This window comes from Aethina tumida, chromosome 3 (assembly GCF_024364675.1).
Source record: "Aethina tumida isolate Nest 87 chromosome 3, icAetTumi1.1, whole genome shotgun sequence".
Lineage (NCBI taxonomy): Eukaryota > Metazoa > Arthropoda > Insecta > Coleoptera > Nitidulidae > Aethina > Aethina tumida.
In genome coordinates this window covers 6,691,916-6,718,052 of record NC_065437.1, presented here as the reverse complement: position 1 = coordinate 6,718,052, position 26,137 = coordinate 6,691,916, and the positions used below count along the sequence as shown (strand labels likewise).

The 26,137-nt window shown below is 26.7% G+C and overlaps 1 protein-coding gene across 2 annotated transcripts in view; it reads right to left on the bottom strand.

Annotated features, from left to right (window-relative positions):
• LOC109597396 (uncharacterized) overlaps positions 1-26,137 on the bottom strand; it is a 119,199-nt gene that overhangs the window by 15,666 nt on the left and 77,396 nt on the right. For both annotated transcript variants that reach the window (XM_049965254.1, XM_049965255.1), the window contains 3 exons: positions 7,200-7,228; positions 3,829-3,871; positions 3,578-3,667 (listed from right to left, as the gene is read on the bottom strand). In XM_049965254.1, coding sequence (XP_049821211.1) covers positions 3,578-3,667; positions 3,829-3,871; positions 7,200-7,228 — 162 coding nt within the window. The remainder of the gene's footprint in view (positions 1-3,577; positions 3,668-3,828; positions 3,872-7,199; positions 7,229-26,137) is intronic.

The window sequence follows — 26,137 nt, the reverse complement described above, 5'->3', positions numbered from 1 at the left end:
TTCAAGTCATACCGTCACTGAAAAATGGCAAAACAGAAACTTTTGGGCCACATGTCAATGGTATAAGTATCATAAGTTCAGTGTAGCATATCAAAGCAGGTTAAAACAAAATCTAATATGCTCAAATTTATGTCCACAACACGTTTGGAAAAGCACACTCAATATGGCCATTTATCATTATTTTATAGAGTGGTCACAAATTATTACATACAGAGCAGTTCTTTTCATAATTAAAATATACTACAAAATAGACTGGTTTCCATATCTCCGTTAAAAATACGAGGGTAAATGTTATGCAAGGTTAGTTTTGATCATTTAATTAAAAATTTGCAAACAAAGCAAGATAAATAATTTTTTTGCTAATTAAAGGGAAATCAATTTTATTATAAATAATTGTCTGAATCTTTAACGTTTTAACTTAACCATTTTTATTTAATTTATCCATTGGGAGACTTACAGGTTTTATTTTTGTGCTTTATATGATAACGAGATTTATTTTTAGAAAGCAATCTTATTTCTATGAAGTATTCCTTTATGATAGATATATTCATAAATACGAAATTTTTGCATAGATAACCAAGTACCCTTGAGAGGTTGTACATACGCGAAATCATCCCTGGCCATAAAAGAAAATATTTTCATTCCCGTCAGTGTCAGTAAAAATGGATGCGCAATATATGAGGGTCACAAGTAGAGAGAAAGTCGCTAGAGGCTTTTTTTCTTGGTCCTTTGGAGGTCTTGTGAATAAAAATTTTTCAATATGAAAAAAAATTTCTACACACCGAAAATTCTCCACGTACAGAAAAAAAAATTATATATTTGTAGATATGAATTGTTTTTGGTCGAGGATTTTTCAAATAATTCTTTTAAAGAAAATATTGAATTGAAATATTTTCATTAATTTATTACCAATTAAAAAAATAAAGTATTTTTTTATAATTTTTAAAAAAATACTACAAAGAGTTTTTGTTGAATATTGATCATTTTTAATTTCATCAGCAAACTAACATTTAAATTAAAAGCCTAATACAAATACATTCTATAATTAATTCTGATAACTGAACTAATTAACTAAAACAGTGGATTAAAATGGCTTTGCGGTGGGATGGAAAAGCCAGTTTCCGAACAAAACATTTAATCAGAATTTCTGATTCAGCAGGATTCTGAATCAAAACAGAGCTGAATCAATTTAAGATGATAAAATAGTTAGTTTTATATAGATTATCTAATTAATTTTATCGAATAATGTAATTTTATATTAACATTTCATATAGATTAATAAGATACTACTTTAATTATTTAAGAAGGAATTGTTAATCTCAAATCCTACATAAATATACTAAAAGAGGAATGTAAAAGGGCAACCACGAAATCAGTTAAGATAAGTTTTTTAATTCTTGTCTACTGAAAGTCGTTTTTAATTAAATTTTCTTTGCATTCTTTAAGAGAAGTTCCTGAAAAGCGCACAGAAAAGGTGCTCCAGTTCTAAACTTTTCTTATTAATTTTTTCATAAAATCAAATTTTTAGAAATCTGGCACTGGAATAGCCAATGTATACTTGGCAACCTAATTTTCTTGAACTATATGCAAATGTTCTATATTTTGCCTTTCTGTTTCAAAATTCATTCAGTAAAAAGATTACGAATTCTTTTTTATTTAATTTTATTAAATGCAAAATGTTCAGAAGCAACAAAAGAATAACAAGCTGTGTAAAGATTTTTAACAATGAGTCTTTTTACTATTATGATGGAAGGAGACACATAATTTTATTTATTTTAATAAATACTTTAATAAAATACATAAATTAATGTCTTCAGATCAACAAATGGTAATTAATAACAGAATTTGTGATGCTATTTAATTATAATTGACCCATAGATTCTCATATGACTTAATGTTAATTATGTATTGTAAAGAAATTATAGTTTCCATATTATATATTACATTAAAAAATATAATGTTATTAATGAAAAAGTTTAGATTATAAAATGTAACTGTGGATTTTTACTCAACAAAAACCCATGGAATATAATAGTGTTGACCCAATCATCCATACAGAACACACATGACTAAATTAGTCACATTGAAATAGTGGAAATGAACATTAAAGACTCGACAATCTTGTCTCAGAAAAAAAAAGTACCGATGAAAATTTGTAAGTCTCAAACAATTATATATATATATATATATATATATATATATATATATATATATATATATATATATATATATGTTTCAAAAAAAAACGACTATTTTTTTTTTCTTATTTATATCGAAAATCTTGTTGGAAGTGGTAAAAAAAATACTGTGTAAGTTACATCTCTTAATATTAATATTAAGAGGTGCCGCATCGTAAATTTTAATTTCCGTTTAAATAAAACGGGAACGTTGTTCTCTTGGATTTTGAAATTTTTTAACTCTCGTTATAGATAATATTTCAAAATGATAAAAACAGATTTTTATAGAAAATTTAACGCTCTACAAAAAAGTTTTTTGATATATTCATTTTTTCAAAAGTTATTTAACATTAAAGTTGGACTGATTTATAATTTTGATATTTTTCTCATTTTCTGACGCAACCATCAACTTTATGGAAAAATTTTATATGACATTTTTTGTAGAGAATTTCCTATAATTATTTATCTCCGAAAAAGTTTTTGATATTTTCATAAGTTACCTGCTGAAAACTAAAAATTTTATTAAATAAATGTTATTTTACTGCTTAAAATTAAGCATTTTATTTAATTAAATAGATTTTCACTAAAAAAATTCATTGTTTATTATAATCAAGTAATACATATAGTGTCACTAACAGACTTTTACTACAATTTGGCAATTTTTTTCTGTATTCACTTATAACTAGCAATAAGTATCGTAATCAACAAAAGAACACTTTTTCTACAATACCATAGAAAATGAGGGACAGACATCGAAATTTAACTTAAGAACTGTAAAAGTACATCAATATATCTATTACACTGGTCTGCTTCTAAGACACAAGTATCTACAGCCAAAGTTAACAGTGTCAAACCAAAAAAATTCCTTCGAGGACACACCCCGAAAAGCAGTCAATTATTCAACTGTATGATTTTTTCTTTTTATTTTGTGTATTTCGGTAGTTTATTTTGGCAAGTTTTTAAGGATATGAATGAAACATACAACTGAGGACATGGCTGTGAGGGGTTAATAATTTTCTCCTAGTTCTCCCCGTACATTTCACTTTCTCAGTAATATTTTCTTACTTTGCCTACTTTTTTCATTTTTCTATTCTCCTTATGTCTGTTGCACTATTTTCTTCTAGTATATTTTGAGAAGACATTCTAAATTCTGAGGCGGAAGTTTTTAATTTTAATATTTAATTCATGATTTTAATTAAAATATTTTACTTGGAACTTGTTTCCGTTTTATTAATGATTCAGTTTATCATTATGACTATTTTTTTAGAGTTACCATTTTTTGAATATTATATACTTGAGAAAGATGTTACCTGTCTAGACATATTTTAGTGTCACTTGTTTTACTTATAAACCGAAGAAAACTATCAATTATAGCAAAAGGATGTACATTGTGCTCTTACCTTGTGAATTTGTTGCTGTTTGACTTTCTTTTTTTCCGTTGATATTTGAATAGTGTTCGGATTGAGATTTCATTATTTCAAGGGTTTTTCCTAAAACAAAAATCAATTTCAATTGTTTTATAAATGAGTATGCCGTTAAAATATAATATAAATATGATGGGATAAAGGATAATAGAAACAAAACTTCGCACTTTAAATTTTAATAGTTTATCCTAGGTATTTGCTAATTCTGTCGGACGATGGTTACTTACCTAAAGAATGTTTTAAATTTTCCAGTTCCTTTACGCTGGAATCCTGAAACAAAAGCACACACGCATTAGAGAATAATATATTTTAGTTAATGTTGTGGAAATCATTTTAAATCCATATAACAAAACATTTACATATTATGTTTCCATACGAATACAAAAGGAGCAACATATTGAGCTCTATTAACAAATTTTTGTTTTTAGTCTGATTTCATTGAAATTGTATAAAACAGATCGATCATATTAAACAATGATACAACTGTAGTTCTTCGACGATTATGAGTGATTGAATGTGAAAAAACTTTTTGGTCTACTTCTCCCCATTTTATAAGTTTGAAGTAATAGAATCACGGGAAAGAGAGAGAGACAGAAAAATATTAACGATGGCGTGATCAATATATTAAAAAATATTTCGATTTCTACAAAAAATTTTATCCTAAAAAATTTGTTTTTTGAAGAATGTTAGAAATTTATCAAAATCCCTGTTGATGTATCCTTGCTCTATCAAAATCCAAAATACAAATAGCCTGAGAAATTGTAATCAATGCTGTGTTAAAAGTAGAGGAAAATATTGTTGAACATTTTTGCACGATGACAACAAAATTATCATTTTCCTGTCTATCATTTGGTTTGGTTTTCAGTCTGTTATTTTCCTCCCCTAAGTGTCGCTTGCCTGTCCCGGTTTTTTTAAACAGCCCTATTTTAAAAATTTACTTAATTAATAATTAATTTAATTTTGTCTAACCCATTGTCTGACTAGTTTATTTAAGTCAAAACCTTGACCTCAGGCCATTGTGCACACTAAATATAGAAAATAAAAGTGTGGAATTAAAAAGGTCCCTTTGTTCTATATTTCTTTATAACAAAAACTGACGATTTATTTATTATAAGTAAATATTTAATTAATAAAAGTCCAATTATTAAGGCATATTAACATAGTACCACAAAATATGTATATAAGAATGTATTGGTCCAAAATATACTGCTGATAATATAGAGAGTGGAAATTAGTACATCGTTTACCTTCATTGTGAATTTAATTAAACGTAGGTAACATTTTTAAAAAGTCTATACAATGCGTAAGTATCAATTTAAAATTCAATTCAGTAACTTCGGAAATTATATTTTACAGTTAGTTAACTTTTAAAGTTGGACATAACTTTTTAACAGAAAAAAGTTTGCGAAATAATTAAAATTTAAATGAATGAATGAATGTATTTTTTTTGTACTTAATATTCATTATCTTAATTTAAAATCATGTTATATAATTCTCATTTATATATTTTCTATAGTTAAAGTGTTTTTAACATATCGAGCACAAAACTAATTAATAATTTATATAAAGAATACTTATTGATTATGAGAAAAGCTAAAAATAATTTGTATTTGTTACCCATCTGTATATTATACGGATTTACTAAATTAATCTGCTGAAATCAATTGATAGTGATGTGATTGTTATTATTTTATGTTATATTATTTCAATATGATAAATAGAACATGGATTTATGAAATTAAAGATAAAATAAAAATATACTAACTGAAATTTTATATCACAATCAATATTATTTCCAATTTTCTTTCGCAGATATGTATTACTTAAAATTTTATCAATAATGTTTTCCTGGGTAAATTTACGAAAAAGTTTGAGACGGATACCTCATAATAAATATTGTAAAGGTATCAATGTTCTGTGGTTCTATCCTGTGATGTTAAGCAATGAATTTCCTAAATGATAGGTTGTAAAACATCAAGCCTTAATTAATACACCATAAAACAGACTTATAAAATAATATAAAAAAGTAATCTTTATAAATTTATATAATCTCTTAAATAGTTAATAAACTTTCTGTATCGGTATTTCCTATAATAAATAATAAACCTTAAAACCAAAATGAATAAAGTAAAAAATACTTCTTTAGTGGACAATTTGTAATATGTATAAAATTGTATTCGATTTATTACAAAATTATCGCTGTTAACTCTTGAAAAATGATTTAATTAGAAATTAAACTGTTGTCAGTTATTAAATATACACATTCACACAACGATGTTGGGACATTAATTTTTGACAACTTTCTGTAAGATTCAGTTCAAATATCTTCATTATTTAATCCATGAATGTTATCAAAGTAATTTAACATACATTTAAAAAAACTGAAATTGGTATCACAAATTCGATGACATGTTAAAATGTTAAAAAAAACTTGACAGAACAAAAAAAATACTAGTTAAGGTGAAGATAAATATTGCTTGAAAATTTCAGCCAATAATTTAAATCTCTCTGTTTTACATTAAATCATTTGATGAATAAACTAATAGATGAATTTGAGAATCTGTTGATGGAAGTGGGATTTACTAACGTTGAGATATTTATGTACAGCAATGGATAATTTAAGGTACAATAGACAGTCTCGTAATGCGTTTTAATGATTTTGGTTTAGATTGATTTTCAGGCACCAATTACTAGTTGGGAATAATCGCTGTTTAAATTATCCGGTGTTATATTTGTTCATAGTTGCTTTGTGAGGTCAATATCAAATTTATCAGGACTTCCCTTTCTGAATAGTACCGAGAAAGCTTTAGAAATTTTAAATCACTTTTGTTCGTAATTCGATTTACATTTTATTTGTTAGAAACTAAAAGTTTTTCGTATAATACAGATTGTTTTCAGTAGCGTCATTATTTATAACAATCATGGTATACATTACATTATATTAGGGGGATATTGCACACACGGCTTTCTGTTTATTCTGACCCCACAACATTTTGTTGGTGGCAAAAAATTTGAAAATATTCAAAATGCTAGTTGAGATTTTTTACTCAAAAACTAATTGAATTTTATCCATCCCGGATTGAAAATTTGCACACTAGATAGCAAAACGTTGTTGATAATGAGGGTTATTGACTATTGATTAAAAATTTATTCGTTTGAATTTAATGTAAGAAAGAGACATTACTTTCAGGTTCCTTTAATAACTGTATGTCTAGGAAACATCGAAGATGGAAAGTATCACAGAGCATAGATCTACTTACATATTTAGAATTATTAGAAATACATAATCTGTATATTTTAGCTCGAAAGATAAAAACTATATAAAATATTAGTTTTACTTTCACTGAAGCAATCATGTAAATAACTAGTAAGGATAAAAATAAATGGGAATTAGTCCTGAATACACTTGGGAAACGATCTACCATAAATTAATGTCTTAGTATAAGCCATCTAACAATTGTAACTTCCATCTGTCTTCGTTATTAATTTGACAGGCAGATATGTATATATTGACATTATATAGTTCTCGTAAAAATCTATTCCACTAAAAACGTTTTATTTTTACACTCCTTTTTATATATTATTAAATTTAAATTACCTGCAAAGTTGCTGGAGCATCATTAGACCCTGAAACAAATAAAAAAGGATAATTAAACTACACAAAATATATTTAATAAATAACTATATAATTTATTAAATATTCCTCAAACGAAACATCCTATTAAATATTTAAACACCCTAAATTAAATGTGTTAAAGGGTAAATATTTCATAAGCTTCCTACTTGATCCAGTATTTTAACTAACCTCTCCTTTAGACACTAACAAAGATAATTTAACTTGACCATTATATCCCCTTTTTCTTGCAAGGATTCAAAGCGAAACTATGTGGTGGTATCCAGCTCGTTTTAGTTTGCACCGACTTTGACAGTCTACTTAATGCAAAGTTGTTCAGTAATGACAATACACCGGAAAGGATCCAATCTAAACTAAACTTAGGAAGTTGATGAGACATAATAATTGTTCGTAAGTTAATAACAACACGTTAGTTGTGTTCACAGTTTTTGGATAATTGCAAATTTTACACCGATTAGTTAGTGGTATGTAGTGTTTATTAAAATTATATGAGTCAGTGTCGTTAGTTGATAATTTAATAATAATTTATATCATAATTTCAATATTTATTGGATTGGTAAATTGGATCGGTAAAGAACTAAGTAAGGACAAGTGAGAACATGACTGAACGAACCCGAAATGAATTGTTAAATTTATAAAAAAAAGTTAATTTTCAATATACATTTTTTTGAACATAATAACCAGGACAAAAATGATTTGAATTATTCGAGGCATTTTAATGTTTCAGGTTAAATAAATTTCCCTGTTCACACAACTAAAATATTATTCTTTATTAACAAAGTATAGTTACTTCTAGGTAATATTGCGTGTAAATGTATAATCAGCCGGTGACTTACACCCTCTAATTAAGTCTAGGCATAATAATTGTTTTCATATCCCAAAAACCGCGAATGGAATAAACTTGCCGGGGATGTTAAATATAACCCTGCGTAACATTGGTGTATTTCCTGTGCGTGAACTTATGTCACAGCTTGTTTTTTCCTGTTAAGCAAACTGGCATCATTTGATTTTTCTTGAAACATGTTTTTTGCTTCTTGTAACAGTTGAAAATATCTAATGAATATATTTATCAACTTACAACATAATAAAATAATCTTTATTATATTAAATGACAATTTAGTTTAAGAAATGGTGATAAACTTTATGAAATATGGTTCACGCAACTCCGAGATCGCTTTGCCAATCTGAAAAACTGAATATCTTAACATATTTTTGTAATGGAATATGTAGTCGGCTGGATGTTTCAAAAGTCCTTTTAAAGCTACGTTTGGATTTGTGGATTCACGCAAGCTTTTACATGAAATTTGCATAACAGAGCCGAAGTTCAATAAGGAAAGGGTTCCTCACAGTAGTGTTACTCTTCAAATTTTCATACATATTAAGAATGAATGTAAGTGTCGCACTATTTTAATTTCTTTCCTACTCGTCTGCATCCTCTTAAAGTGACAAATTCATATTATGTATATTTATACATATTCGAAAAGATATTAGACTATTTCAAAAAAATCGACAACTTTTTTTTTTCTTATTTATATCGAAAATCTTGTTGGAAATGGTAAAAAAAATACTGTGAAAATTACAGCTCTTAATATTAATATTAAAAGGTGCCGCATCGTAAATTTTAATTTCCCGTTTAAATAACACGCAACTCTCGTTAGAGATAATATTTCAAAATGATCAAAACAGATTTTTATAGGAAATTTAACGCTCTACAAAAAATGTCTCTTATAGTTTTTTGATATATTCATTTTTTCAAAAGTTATTTAACATTAAAGTTGAATTGATTTAAAATTTTGAAAATTTTCTCATTTTCTGAAGCAACCATCAACTTTATGGGAAAATTTTATATGACATTTTTTATAGAGAATTCAATTTTCTATAATTAATCTCCAAAAAAGTTATTGATATTTTTTATAGATCATAAGTTATTTGCATAAAACTAAAAATTTTATTAAATAAATGTTATTTTACTGCACAAAAAATGAAGAGCAATTACAATACTTATTGCTAGTTATAAGTGAATACAGAAAAAAATTGCCAAATTGTAGTAAAAGTCTCTTTATTTAAATAAAATGCTTAATTTTAAGCAGTAAAATAACATTTATTTAATAATATTTTTAGTTTTCAGCAGATAACTTATGATCTGTAAAAAATATCAAAAACTTTTTTAGAGATAAATTATAGGAAATTGAATTCTCTATAAAATGTCATACAAAATTTTCCCATAAAGTTGATGGTTGCGTCAGAAAATGAGAAAAATGTCAAAATTTTAAATCAATTCAACTTTAATGTTAAATAACTTTTGAAAAAATAAATATATCAAAAAACTTTGAGAGACATTTTTTGTAGAGCGTTAAATTTTCTATAAAAATCTGTTTTTTTCATTTTGAAATATTATCTCTAACGAGAGTTAAAAAATTTTAAAATTCAAGAGAACACCGTTCCCGTGTTATTTAAATGGGAAATTAAAATTAATATTAATATTAAGAGCTGTAACTTTCACAGTATTTTCTTTTTACCATTTCCAAAACGATTTTCGATATAAATAAGAAAAAAAAAATGTCGATTTTTTTGAAACAGTTTAGGCTCTATAATATTATTTATAGAATAAAAAATTTACTAAAATTAAACACAATTAAAAAATTGTATCATTTTATTTGATTACAAATTTTAAGTTATGTAATATTGAAATTTAACAGGTGATACGAGCTGCAGTTTAATTGGTATTTCTATTAATTGCGTTCAAAAACAAAACGTATGAAACCACTGAACTATGGTCGAAGCACTTGCGACTCTTAAACAATAATATTAATATTAATATTAATAGTTTATTGTCATCAATAATCCATGACGTTTCAATCACAATATGAAAATAGAGAATACAATATTGTAATATTGAAATTTATTGGAAAATTTATATTTACAACAATTACAACAATTTAGTGTCCAAAAATCTGTTTATTTAGGTTCATGATAGTAATACAGGTATCTATATAATTCATAAATCTCATTAAATATGTCAAGTTACTCTTGGTTATGTACGACACGAAAAGTGAATTTTTTGATTTTTACTTTTTTTGATGTATGAAATTACTCAACAAAGTGGTGCGATTAAATAATATAATAAATAATAAATGTCGCCGAACAATATCTATCAAAAACAGCCACATATAAGCCGAATCGAAGGTTTGAAGACCGTTCCGTAATATGACTATTTGGTATGCTTTGAGAAAAGGAAAAATGTTGGAATAAGTGCATACGGTACGTTGAAATAGATTTGGAAGAATAAATAAGATTTTTCATTTTATATCAAGATTCTGGGGATTTTTGCACACACGATCTCTCTATTGTGATAACCCTGACAATTTTAAATGTTAACAATAAGAATACATAAACCACACACAAGAAAATAAACAAAAATCTTGTCATTTAGTAAGTAATAGAAAAAGCTTTTTTTACAAATAATAACAGATGAAAACAAATGATAATTTCTTTTCATAAACAAACAATAACAAGATTTCTAAGTTTCTTTATCAATTTTTATTATAACTTATTTATTAGATATTATTATTTTATATTATATATAATATAATAGTTGGAAAATTTATATTTACAACAATTACAACAATTTAGTGTACAAAAATCTGTTTATTTAGGTTCATAGTAGTAATACAGGTAACTATATCAAAATTCATAAATCTCATTAAATATGTCAAGTGAATTTTTTGATTTTTACAATGTCTGAAATTATTCAACAAAGTGGTGCCATTAAATAATATAATAAATAATAAATGTCGCGGAACAAGCTCTATAGAAAACAACAACATATAAGCCGAATCGAAGGTTTGAAGGCCGTTCCGTAATATGACTATTTGGTGTGCTCTGAGAAAAGAAAAAATGTTGGAATAAGTGCATACAGTCCGTTGAAATAGATTTGGAATTATTATATTATATAATATAATAGCTGTACCCAATATTATAAACCAAATAGAAATCAAATTGAATTTTCGTCTTTTCTTTCAACTATATTAAAAATAGATTGGTAGGGATTACATCCTGACTGGATATAATAATCCATATACTTTCCACATCAGATTTATTCAATATGTTCAGTAATTTTTTTGATAAATGAATCTCATTTTCATCCCTCTATTATTTATTTTATTATAAAAGATACAAAAAAGTTTTCAGTGAAGTTTGTAATCTATCTTATTTTCATAAAACGTGTTGCATGTATAATCAGATACATAGGGTATATATTTTTCGTAATGGAATATCTTGTATATATGTAATAACATTTTTAGATATAAATTTCATTAGCCTGCGACGACGAGACAGACCCAAATTGAATTTTTCACCTGGTAGACCATGAAACGATAAGTTAATTGGTTATGATAATTTTTGATGAAAATATCTTGTACTGTAGTTGAAAATTTAGAAAAACTTCTGTTCATACAGAGAATAATGAAAATTAGCATTTTTGAATATTTAAAAATTAATATTTCATTTTTTTTTAATGGTTATATACATATATATATTTTTGTAGGGTTAATCAAAGAAAATAAGTATTTCCAAAAATGGTTCCGTTGAGAAAGACATAAATAGCTTTAGTACGTTTCTCAGAATAAAATAAATAATGGCGGTCAAATAAACTATGCGGATTAGGAATATGGATTAAAAATATAATAAAAAATAATACAATAAAATTGTGTCCTATTTGCTAAACCAAGTCACTTATTTATATTAATAAAATCTAAATAAATAAATAAATAAAAATACCCATGAACAGTTCATGCCGTGATTTACTTTTTTTTCAATAAACCGAGTTCTAACTAACTTTGTGATTAGTAAAATATATATTTTGTCCTAAATTAAGCCAAGATGAGCAAAATGGGGCTCTACAGATCTAAGTTGCAAACATTTTCAATGTTTCACAAAGTGTTATTTTTTGACTTGCGTCTCGGTTTCAAAACCCTAGAAATGTGGCTGAACGACAAAGAACAGGTCGGCCTAGAGTTATCACTGCTCAAGATAACTGATATGTTACTTTATTTCACGAAGGGAGCTTATACCCTTATTTCCACTCGAACCATCGGACGACGATTAGAAACTTTTGGTCTGGTATTTTAGCGTTTTCTGAGAAGAGTACCGTTGACTGATGGATGGTGTGAAAGATTAACATGAACTAGAGAACATGTTAATTGCTGGAACGAATGCCGTTCAGTAGTGGTTACAGACGTGTCCAGATTTTGCCGATTTTCAGTATGTGTATGGACAAGACCTAGAGTACCAAGAAATCGAAGGGCCTGCCAATTGGTTCATCTATTTGGAGGTGGAGGTGTTACTAAATTTGTCAGGGCAGTGTAACAGGAGATATTATTGAGCAAATAATTATTAATTGGTGACCAGTTTATTTTCACGACGTAATACTCGACCACATAGAGTTAGAATTGCCCAAAAAAGTCGAAATTTGCTTAGAATCCCTCATTTGGCGTTACCACCATGCTCTCCAGACTTCAATTCTATTTAGCATGTTTGGGACACGCTACAAAGCAGGCTTACAAATCACGTACCACTTCCAGAGACTCTTCAATATCTGTGGATATTGCTACTTCAATTATGGAAAGAAACTACACAAGATAATTTAATAGAGAGTATGCCCCACAGATATTAAGCAATAATTGATGGCAACGGTGGACATACGACTTATTAAGGCTAAGATTTTATTTTTAAAAATATTTTTTAGGGGTAAATCAATATCTATGCAATAAATGATGCATTTTATAACCAATAACTTTGAATAATTGTTATAATTTTCACGACCGATGAATTAAATGACTTCGCATTTAACTTTAAAGGTTCCTTCAGTTCTTTGAGCCTATAAAAAATGTGAAACAATAAATTCTTTACAGCGGCGAAAGTTGCGTTGAAATCTTTTGATGTAACTACGTAGCAAAACTTTTCTGCATTATCTGAATGTTGCACTGGCCGTATCGAATCGAGAGGCGTATTCTGTTTATGTGCAGGCGATGTTTAACTTGTTGGAATATGTGGCAAATTGGAAAACTTCTAGACGGTAAGTTTTCAAAACTTGGAAAACCACTTAGAAAAGTTTTGTGTGAGCCTCCCGATCGACCTGACATACTGTTATAACTAAGGTGACATCATCGACATCGTTATTTATATGCCACTTATTATGTTATGAAAATCCTTTTACAAGATAGAAATAATACAATTTATTAATAAGTAAAGCGCTTCAAGCTTCTCATTTGATGTCAAATTATATTTTAAAGCAAACAACAAAATATTACAAGATTATTAAATAGTACATATAATTAGAATTGTACGTTAGATTTCCTTTAGTTCTTTAGAAAACCGTTGGCTCAACAATATTTATGATTTAATGATTTCGAGCTATATCTCAGGTACTAGAATATCTTGAAAAGCAGTTATTATTCAAGAGTATTGAATATTCAAAGCAATGCTGTTGCTATTGGGCTCTATCCATTGTAACCTAGTTAGCACTAAGGCTCAGTGGATTTACCTAACAGTGAGTAGATTGCCTGCTCTGCATATCCGAGTGTATACAAGTCAGATACAGTGACACTACATCACAATAGATACAAATTGCAAAATTAATTGCATTTGATTATTCACCCAGGAATTTTTAGATTTTCAGTTGAAATATTAGAGATATTACGGACGTAATTGCCACAATTTAAGCAGCTACAACAATGTAATTCATCAGATTAATCGGTTGAAATCACTTCGTTCATTTAGATCTAAACAAATTGCTACACAAACACTAAACTAACAGTGAGTGATTTAACAATATTTAATTCCAAATTATGAATTTGATTGTTGTTTTTCTACATACTCACTTTAAATTTTAAATAAACCCTAATGGAATAGTACGAGGATGTAGAGCAACCACAGAAACATTTAACATTCAACATCAGATAACAATTCCGAATGTCATCTAAACCACCATAAAAGCAATTTATGGAAAAGGCGTATAAAACAGGGTAAATAAATCACATTCTAAAATGCTATCCATGTTTTTACTCACTCTAGAGACTGCATCTAATGTCAAAATGTAAAAACCTTTCAGAGTAAGAAATTTAAACTACTATTTGCGACATTATTATTGTATAAAAATTTGTATTGGACGGTTTTGTTCAGAAAATAAAATTACATTTGCTCTATAAAATATAGATTTTTTTTTGATGTTCCACACATTTTAAATACAATTATCAAAGAATATTAATAAAATAATATATTGATAATATTATTATACTTAGAGATGATGTTTAAACTCTTGTTCTTTTAATAATGTGTTGTAGTTGGAAGTTTTTATTTATTAGACTGCTCTTAATTTATTTATAGACCCTGAGCTTTGATATAGTTGGTGGCTTAATGGCCTTTAGAGAACAGGGGTTTAGGATGCTTTATCGCGTACGCCCTTGGGGACGAATCAGTTTATGGAATGTAATAATCTACACAACCAATGTTGTCTCAAAATTAAACTAAAATTTACCCAAATAATACTCACATCCAAATTATATTTGTTTTGTAAGTATTTTGTGCGATTTGTACCTGAAATTGTAATAATAGTTTAAGTGCTATTTTCGAAATATTAATTACATTTTCTAATGAAATTAAATTTTATAGATTTTCTTAGTGATACGAAGAAGTTTTTTCAATATTTATTATGAAAATTCGTGTTTTCATTCATTTGGCTTCGATTTGAAATTGATTAAAAGCTTTTTTGAAAACTTTGATGTCCAAAATGCCATCTCCTGATATTTTACTCAAAAACTTATTGACTTTTATGGGTCTAGGATTGAAAATTTGTATATTATGTGGCAAAAGGGTAATTGTATTATTGATTAAAAATATTGAAATTTTATTTGTTTAAATTTAACGTATTTTCTCCCTAATATTTAATAATAAAACTCTAAATAGATTTCACAAGTTTTGTACCACCATTTGTTAAATTATTTCAATTTATTAGTAGCTAGTAATTAAACATATTAAATTGCAAATTATATTTTTGTAACAACATATTTATATTATTACCCTAAGATAGTGTAATTTGTTAATATTACTTAGTATATTATTACTTTCAGTCCTACTGAACAATATATTTAATATACAGTATTGGCAGAAAGTACTTTTTTAAAATGCAAATAATTTTTATCCTGGTTATTATGTTAAAAAAATATATATCGAAAATTAACTTCCCTTTATAAATTTAACAATTACAGTGTTTCAACAAAAAAAAATTAAGTTTAATTGTACTGATAATAATTTGTTTTGGGCTGACAAAAAGTAGAGTTTTTGCTATTTAAAGTTTTATTACTACAAATAATTTGTATTAATGTGTATTTTTATTAATTGTACACTAATATATAGTAAAATTCGCATTATTATGAATAACTTTCAAACCTCTTTTTTTCATGGAAAGCAACAGATGAATGAATTAAATATTTGGATCCATATTTTGTCAGGACTTTTGCAGAACTATGAATAAATCTTGCTGATTACTATTCACTTTGTGTCTTATTTTGTTGTTCACTATTTCCCATAATATTTCAATGGAGTTTAGGTCGGGAAAATGAGATGGCCAGTACAACACATTAATTTTTTCCCTTAAAAGCCACTACTTCAAATATTTTGAAGTGTTCATCGGATTATTATCTTGTTGAAAATATAGTTCTAGTGGCATATTTTTATCTGAATATGGTACCACGTTGTTTCTCAATATTTCTTTATACATAAAACGATGCATGATACCCTCTATAATAAAGGACCCATTCCAAGTGTAAAAGGGACTTGATAAACTCAACTGTGGCTCGTCTGCTCTTCTCTGATAGTGAAGTTTTTAGTCTGGCCATCACATTACCAAATCTATACATATAAATAAAATTGGAGTGTCTGTTTGTAATATTGAAATAACCGTTTTTTACTACATGCATATGAATATAAATACAGCATATACACCAAAATAACATTTTTTGTCTGTCTGTTTGTTCCGGCTAATCTCTGAAATGGGAGGACCGATTTTTACGGGACTTTTATTGGCAGGTAGCTGAGGTAATAAGTAGTAACTAAGGCTACTTTTATTTTAGAAAAATTCTTTTATTTTAGAAAAATAAAGTAATGTTGCAATGTCCAAGTACTGTCCAGTACCACACGCATGCGACCACTGGGCCGTCACGTCGGGCGCCTCCCACCACTTCTTCCACCAACGATTGATTGATAGTTTGAGTATCTTTTATAATTCCAACCATCCGTTCTTCTTATCTTATCTTATCTTAATTCAAAATATTTTGTTAGATTTTTACTGCTTTCCTTTTTTACCTTTAAGTAATAATTATAAATAATTAAAATTAAGTACATTTGTGTTCAATATTCAGATTTACATTGATATTGATAAATTTTGTATAGGTTATTTTATTTAATTAATAACGTAGATAGTTGTTTTTTTTTAATATTTAGTTATGCCTAAAAAAAGTCAAATCTCTCTAAAAACATAAGAAAGGCCAAAAGCCAAAGATTGCGACGTGAAAATGAATCTGAACGGATGTCCATGTCTAAGTCGAATGAGAGTAGTTCTGAGAGGCATGAACGGTTACAATTAGATAGAACGCGTCATTCATTGTTCAGGGCTCAAGAATCTTTGGAATCTCGAGATCACAGTCTAGAAAACGGTCCTATTCAATACGCTATGGGACGAAGTCCAAAATGCCATGTGGAGATTCTCATTTTACTCACTAGATGACAAAAAGGTGAGGGTGAGTGTGAGTGTTGATTAAAAATAAAGTCATATTAAAAATTTATTCATTTGAATCTAATGTAAGATTGACACATTACTTTTCCAGTAATAATTATTGATGTTTACGTCCGGTATTCTACATTTTGATGATATTTTTCAGAAATATTTATTGGAGCGTAATGCCACACGTCCATAATTTAGTGATGAATTAAAATAGCCATATAACCCGAAACAAAAATCAAAACAGCGGAAAGATCGTTAACCGATTTAGGAGGGCAAATGCTCCCCATCATGACTTCCGACTTGCCCATCAAACCGAAAGCGAAACCGTTCAGGCAAGTGCACCGAGCATGCATCACCTACATCATTCTCGCCTCTGATTTCCTCCGTTAGCATTTTAAGCGCAACAAAAACGGGTACACAACATTGCTCAGCGAATTACGAGCCAGATCCGCAACTCGTAAATCTCGGTTGCCAACCGGCGCATAATATTGCCGTTCGCCCATTTTCCTCTAATTTATATTTCGCTTTTGTCTCTATGGACAGATGAACGTTCGCACGGTCATTATTAAAATTAGTATTTCTGCATAAAATAGTTTATGTTTCAGTTCGAATGACTATTTGTGTGACGAATGGTTTATCCGATTACAACCCATTTTGTTAAAATGTTTTTTAAGGATATCTCTGCTAAAAATTTTCAATTTTGAAATAAATTAATGTAAATAAATTTGATATTATTTTTACAGGTTTACATGCACTGAAACATTTATTTCATTTACGAATTCGTGCAGATGTGATACACAATAATTGTTAATTTTTATTCAAAAAATATGTTAGTTCTGTTAAATAATGAATTTTTGATACCTATATATATTTTCAGACTCCAAAACAAAATAAATAACAAAATTAAAATAATTAATAAAATTATACGTAACCTTACAACTTTATTAAACATTTATTAAATAATTACAAAAAAGAGCATCTATAATTGTAAAATGTAGTATAACTTCTGAGATTCATGCTATTCAAAATTAAGTTCAGATAGGTAAGGCAATTTTTATTAAAATATTAAATAAGTATTGTATATCTTTTAACTAAATTCTGCAATGGATACATTAACAGAAATCTTTGAATGTGTTCAGAATTATTTAAATACTAAATTAAATATTATGTCTCCTAAAACTTAAATTACGTCTTGTTAAAGCTTTTAATATTTGACGCTGTCTGAAATATAGATTAACTGAGTGATTTTTAACACCTATCTTCAGAAAACAAAAAATGATGGTAGATCCAAATTTCGAAGTAGTAATTGAAGAATTTTTAGAAAAGAATATCTAGAACAACAAAGAAATAATTTAAGGAATCTCGATAAAATTTTACAACCACTTCTAAGAGAATTATTATTTATAAAACTGAAACACTCATCAGTTTTATTTATTCTTATAAGTATACAATGTTATAATATCTTAGCTGATAAAAAATGTATTTGAATATTAATAATTCGTTGTTTAACAGAAAGATTTTCTGGTTTTATTTAAATGATTTGAAACCATAAATTGACTTGCAAATCATAATAATTACATTTCAGTTCGAATGACTATTTATGTGATGAATGGTTTATCTGATTACTATCCATTTTGTTAAAATGTTTTTAAGGATATCTCCGCAAAAATTTACAATTTTGAAATAAATTCATGTAAATAAATTTGATATTATTTTTACATGTTTATATAGCACTGAAACATTTCATTTACGAGTTTATGCAGATGTGATACACAATAATTGTTAATTTTTATTCAAAAAATATGTTGGTTCTGTTAAATAATGAATTTTAGATACCTATATATATTCAGACCCCAAATCGAAATAAATAACAAAATTAAATAATTAATAAAATTATAAGTAACCTTACAACTTTATTAAACAGTTGTTAAATAATTACAAAAAAGAGTACCTACAATTGTAAAATATGGCATAACTACAGAAATTCATGCTATTATAATTAAGTCCAGGTAGGTAAGTCAATTTTTATTAAAATATAAAATAAGTATTGTATATCTTTTAACTAAATTCTGCAATGGATACATTAACAGAAATCTTCGAATGTGTTCAAAATATTTTAAATACTAAATTAAATATTATGTCTCCTAAAACTTAAATTATGTCTTGTTAAAGCTTTTAATATTTGACACTGTCTGAAATATACATTAGCTGAGTGAATTTTAAGACCTATATTCAGTAAACAAAAAATGATGGAAGATCCAAATTTCGAAGTAGTAATTGAAGAATTTTTGGAAAAGAATATTTAGAACAACAAAGGAATAATTTAAGGAATCCAGAAAAAATATTACAACCCCTTCTAAGAGAATTATTATTTATAAAACTGAAACACTCATCAGCTTTCTTTTTTCTTATAAGTATACAAGTTATAATATCTTAGCAGATAAAAAATGTATTTGAGTATTAATAATTCGTTGTTTAACAGAAAGATTTTCTGGTTTTATTTAAATGATTTGAAACCATAAATTGACTTGCAAATCTTAATAATTACATTTCAGTTCGAATGACTATTTATGTGATGAATGGTTTATCTGATTACTATCCATTTTGTTAAAATGTTTTTAAGGATATCTCCGCAAAAATTTACAATTTTGAAATAAATTCATGTAAATAAATTTGATATTATTTTTACATGTTTATATAGCACTGAAACATTTCATTTACGAGTTTATGTAGATGTGATACACAATAATTGTTAATTTTTATTCAAAAAATATGTTGGTTCTGTTAAATAATGAATTTTAGATACCTATATATATTCAGACCCCAAATCGAAATAAATAACAAAATTAAATAATTAATAAAATTATAAGTATCCTTACAACTTTATTAAACAGTTATGAAATAATTACAAAAAAGAATACTTAGAATTGTAAAATATGGTATAACTTCAGAGATTCATGCTATTATAATTAAGTCCAGATAGGTAAGGCAATTTTTATTAAAATATCAAATAAGTATTGTATATCTTTTAACTAAATTCAAGTAAATAAATTTGATATTATTTTTATATGTTACAAAAAGAGTACTTAGAATTGTAAAATATGGTATAACTTCAGACATTCATGCTATTATAATTAAGTCCAGATAGGTTAGGCAACTAAATACCAAATTAAATATTATGTCTCCTAAAACTTAAATGATGTCTTATTAAAGCTTTTAATATCTGACGCTGGATAAAATATATATTAGCTAAGTGATTTTTAAGATCTATCTTCAGTAAACAAAAAATGACGGAAGATTCAAATTTCGAAATAGTCATAATAATTTTTAGAAAAGAATATCTAGAAGTACAAAGTAATAACTTAAGGAATTTAGAAAAAATATTACAACTACTTTTAAGAGAATTATTATTTAAAAAACTTAGCAAATAAAAAATGTATTTGAATATTAAAAATTCGTTGTTTAACAGAAAGATATTTTGGTTTTATTATCTTAATAATTATGATTTTCTCGACATTGTAGATGTCTAGAATTATAATCGAAATGTTAAAAGCGTCAGTCGATTGCTTAACTTAGTTATATCCAACACAGAGTGTGTTGTTAGCCAATGTGAATCGACCCTCGTCAATCTGTACTCTTATTATCCGCCCTTGATGTGGTATTGCAAGAGTTCTGTTACTCCTAATCCTACTCAAAAATATTATTTATTTAAAATAACTAACCTATGGAACACACAGGCTTAATATAAAGTAATTATTAAATCAAATATACGGTTTTTATTTTAACTTTCTCTCTAGTTATGAGATTTGATATGTGACGTTGCCTTGTCTCTTTTATGAGTAACGAAGAAATTTCATGGATCTGTACATAAGCAAGAACTTTTCCGAAAACATACTGAAAATAATATTAAATTATTATTTAAATGGCATACTAAATAAGTTATTAATAAATTAATATTCATATTAATATGATGATATAAATGTGTTTTTTCCGTTCTAGATTACGAAAATTAATTTTATGTAAAATCAAGGGTTATTTAAAGGTACATTGTAGATATTTACTTTCATTGATTTTACTATATTTTGAATGTTATAGGAATTAAATCTTGGCTTTAAATGCCAAACTGATTTCGAAACAAAAGGGGTTGCTCTGCTGAGCTGAAGAATATGTAGAATCAAAATATTACCCCTTAGAGCTCCATGCTGTTCTGTTCAATTGCAGCCAGAATGAAGCTGTTCTAGAGTGGAGTACGATGTACAATTCAGTTCTAAATTACCCCTTTCTATGTTCAGGTTGACAACATATGCCCCTCTACTATATGCAGAATGTAATTTGTATTGTAAAACCATTTCTCACTTACGAACGCCCTAGCACATGGAACACTATAATTTATTCTGATCTAAATTAGAGTACGTGTGCGGAAATTGGCCATTGCACGAAATTCTTTCCCACAATGCGTTGTGGGTAAGGCAACATGACCACTAAGCGTTTTTTTGAATAAAAAGCAAAACAAAATGCTTTTTCGTTATTTATCCCCAACACCAACTCAAAGAAAAAGTTTTATTTTATAAAATGTTTAAATATATTTTGATTATTTTTATTTTTTAAATTAAAATTATCAAATGTCATTATCTTAAATATCCACCTAGTTTGTTTTCAATAACCGTAGGCCTTTGGCAATTAGCATATGCTATAAATCTGAGTGCTTCATAGTATGTGTGACATTGGTATCCTTCACAAAATTTTTAAGCTTTCGGTATTGTCTCTTAGCAAATTTATCAATATGGTACTGATTTGTGACTTCCATATATTTCGTGATCAGTTGGTACTGAGGATGTTGAAAAACATTTTAGAATTATGTAGTCAGAAAAACATAGTGACAAACAACATAATTGATATGTAAGATGAAATACACTTTTTTGATAAGGGAACTAATTTATAGACAAGTTTATAAGTTAAATTTTCTTTACCTTATATCATAAATAGAATAAATATTAAATTTATTGCGAAAGTGTAAAATATAACCGAACAATACTGAGAAAAGAACTAAATATATAACGAGAACATGATTTAACTTGAAATAGGAGAGATAATTACTATTTACTTGTTCCGTGACCGTACCGAATAAACTCCTAAATTGACTTTGATTATTTCTGTCTCTTATTGCACTATATTTAAGAGTAAGACTGAGATTTCCTTAGAGAGGGTGATAACAGTAGAAGTAAAAAAATATTCTTAAAACTTTATTATTATTATTATTATTATTTTCATCAATATATGCTTCTTCTTAGTCATATTTCCTATAATTTTTTGTTAATATTGTTTGTTACTGTCTCACCCACCATTCTCACCCGATATTGCACCCCCGGATTTCGATTTATTCCGATCACTGCAATATTTTCTTAGTGTCAGAATATTTGAAAATTTGAATGATGTCCAAAATGCCATCTTGAGATATTTCACTCATAAACCAACTGATTTTTCAGGTCTTCCTATAAATATATAAAATGTCAAAACTCAACTAATATTTTTGTGAATAAAGATTAATAATTTGTAATTAATTGTACATGCTTAATAAAGCATGTAATAACAAAGGTTTTTAGCAAATTTGTTTGGTTTGGTTGGGTGTAACATTGGTAGAAAGAAAAATAAAAAGAAACTAGAACCAAAAAAGTAGTTTATTGAAATTTTAAAGTTTTAAAGAAACATATAGATACTTTAGTACTCTGCACATCTTCCTCTGTTCTGAAACAATGAATTAATCCACCCTGGCATTGAAAAAATTAAATTATTGATGTCCCATTCGCCATTTTTTTTAAATTTTGTACATAATAGTAAAATATTTTTTATTGTAATATGTTATTATTTCTTATGTACGGTTTCGATATAAGTTATGAGAGATTCGTTATGACTATGATAGAACTTATATAATAGTATATTTAAGAAATATACTGAATTTATTGAGAATATTACATAACAAAGTTGATTGTTACTAAGTGCTCATAAATATTAGGCAATAAAAAGATTGTATTACAAAAGTATTAATATATTAATAATCCATTTATTGTGTATGTTCTACGTCATAAGAATAAAATGAATAGTTTTGAAAATAATGAACAGAATCTTTACTATAAATGAACATTTTGCACCTGACATGAGGAAAAAAACTATGCTTAAAGAAAAGAATCTGCCCATATAAAACTGTTTCATTGGATGGGAGTTTCATTATTTTCTTTCAAAAAGCAGTGTTTAATACACGTAATTCTTTTCTATTCATTATCTTGACAATGTCAAGACTGAGGTCACTAAAAGGACTGTACCCTCTAAAATAATGGTCAGAATGTCACAAAATTTTGACACATACTGTGTGAATGTTGGTCCTATCCGGAAATATTGTGAGCTTGTCAATAATATTTTTGTATAAGTATATTTAATTTTAAATAAAATCAATAGTAAATTATTGCTGAAATCGATATAAATATATGTCATATGCATATTTAAAAAATATATAAACTTAAATGTATGAAATAATAAGTAAACGGTTTAATTTAGATTCGAGTACAATTTATATTCATTCGTTGTGAATGAAAATAAACGCTTTATTGATTTACGTCGATAGGCCTATATTTAACTTCTCTTTCAAAAGTAATATATATTTTCATTTACAATACCCATGACTCACGGTTTATCTTTTTTTGTCATTCATTTACTATGTTTAAAATCAATTAGTAGTTCTGATTTTTTCTAAATTCAATAAAATTTAGAAACAACAATGATACTTACATATTGGCATAAAATAAAATTATGTAAATTACATTGTGTTTGTTATTATTTAATAATACACATAATATTGGCATAAGGCATTGAATGTAAAGCATAATATGGCGAAAACCTTGAGTATAAAATTAACATTTTCTTCTTACGACTTAATAGAAACACTTCCCTCGTTTTTTCCAATGGCTATGACGCCTACCTGATTATTATCATAATTATTCAGCTTAGCCCATTATGGGGTATAAAGGTAGTAAAAGCGTTTCTTTTGAAACTTAATCGCCAATTTACATTCAGTACACGCTGACATCGTTAAATTGAAGACGCAAATTAAGTAAGGGAAATGCCAGGTGATAATATCAGGGTAGTTTCATCTTGTCCACGAACGGAAGTCTCTTTAATAAAAATAATATAAATTAAATAATTAATTAATTATATATATATATATATAAAATTAATTAATTAATATCACGAATATTTATGAAATTACAAATTTATCTTTTATTTTTTTATTAGTGTGAAACTTTTACTTGCAGCAATTATCTTACAATTAGATTATTTGATAACTAAAAAAATAACATATTAACAATATTCAGTTAGTTTGAAGGATATCTGATTATTTATATAATTCATATAGTAAATATTAATGTATTATTTCTTTCAAAAAAAAAAAAAATAATCGCAGTTCCAATCAATTGTGAAATTTTGACTGCTAAAGAAAGTTAACTTTATTGATTGTTTCGAAAGTAAAAAGGCACCGAAATTCCTTGTTTAAGAAGTTTTTCAAGTATAATTGATAACTTTATAAGAAGATTAAATGAACTCTTTGTGTCGATTATATAACACACTTTTTAAATGCCTATAATAATCCAAGTAAGTTGTGAGATTTAATCGAAAACGGTTTATTTTATGGAATCCGTACAAGAGTAAGAAAAAAAAAAAAATAAGTTGAAGTTGATCAGGTCATGTCATTATGTATGTCAAGCATTACAAATAGTTTCATCATATATTCATCATATTTAAAAATTAATATATTATAGTTTAAAGAATCCTCCTTGATAGAACTTCTAGGGAAACTTTATATAGGAACTTATTTTATAGGTTTATAACTTTTTAACGTATTTTATGCATAAATATATATATATATATATATATATATATATATATATATATATATATATATATATATATATATATATATATATATATATATATATCAATTTCATTGCGATCTAAGCCTATACTTTGTTAGAATTAAGGACTGGTTTCTTTGAAATGATAATAATAAATGATGATAAACTTGAATTGGCCAATTACCAAAATGATCAATTTAAACCTTTCCAAACAGAGTAAAGTGGAAATTGAAGTGCGGTGAACGAGGAGTACGAAGAGGCCTGGAGTAAATAATGAAAAGCAGCCCTTTAACTCAAACTAATTGCGGTGTGTTTAGAGGCAGACCAGTTTCGGCCGAATAGTAAGAAGGGCCGTATGACCGGAGCTGACCTTCCTTCGAAATTTATTGACCGCCAGATAAACATTAATTTAATTTAACCCACGGTAGCATGATTGAAAATTCTGGATAAATTGTAAATAATATATAATTAATTAAATTAATTTAATTTAATCATGAATTTATAACATAAAGTAAAAATAAAATAAATTATGTTATTTTTCATTGATCCCTTTTTATTACTTTACGAATAAAAATAGTCTTGTTTTTTGTCTTTGTTAATTCCTTAGAATACAAAATAAGTAAGGGTATGTAACTGTTAATTTTTAGCAATTTATTTTAGAAAATTAGATTACTTATCAATGAACTAGGCAATTATCAAGAGTTAAATTGAGAAGGCTCATTATTCTTCCCCTGATCACCACAGTTCATTCCATACTTTATAAAACCCATTTATCATTGTTTAATGAAGTTTTCTCGATTTATCTTGTTTCTTATCAATCAATTGGAATACGTTAATTGAAACACTATTATTTATGTATCCAAATTGGTAATTAGAGTCCACACACCATTTGTGAAATTTTAATGAAACTCTTCATAGTTTTATAACCTTGTAATATTTTTGCAGATTTAAATTGTGTAGTGTAAAAGCTCAGCATATTTCTCTATTTGTTACGGAGTAAGTTACCCCTGAATTTTCATAATATTGAAATTGATTTTTAGCTTTAATGTTATCTGAAGCTAAGTTAATTTTCATCAATAAAAAATGAATGGTGAACATATATATATATATATATATATATATATATATATATATATATATATATATATATATATATATATATATAAATATATAAATATAAATATACTAGCTGACCCGGCAAACGTTGTTTTGTTATT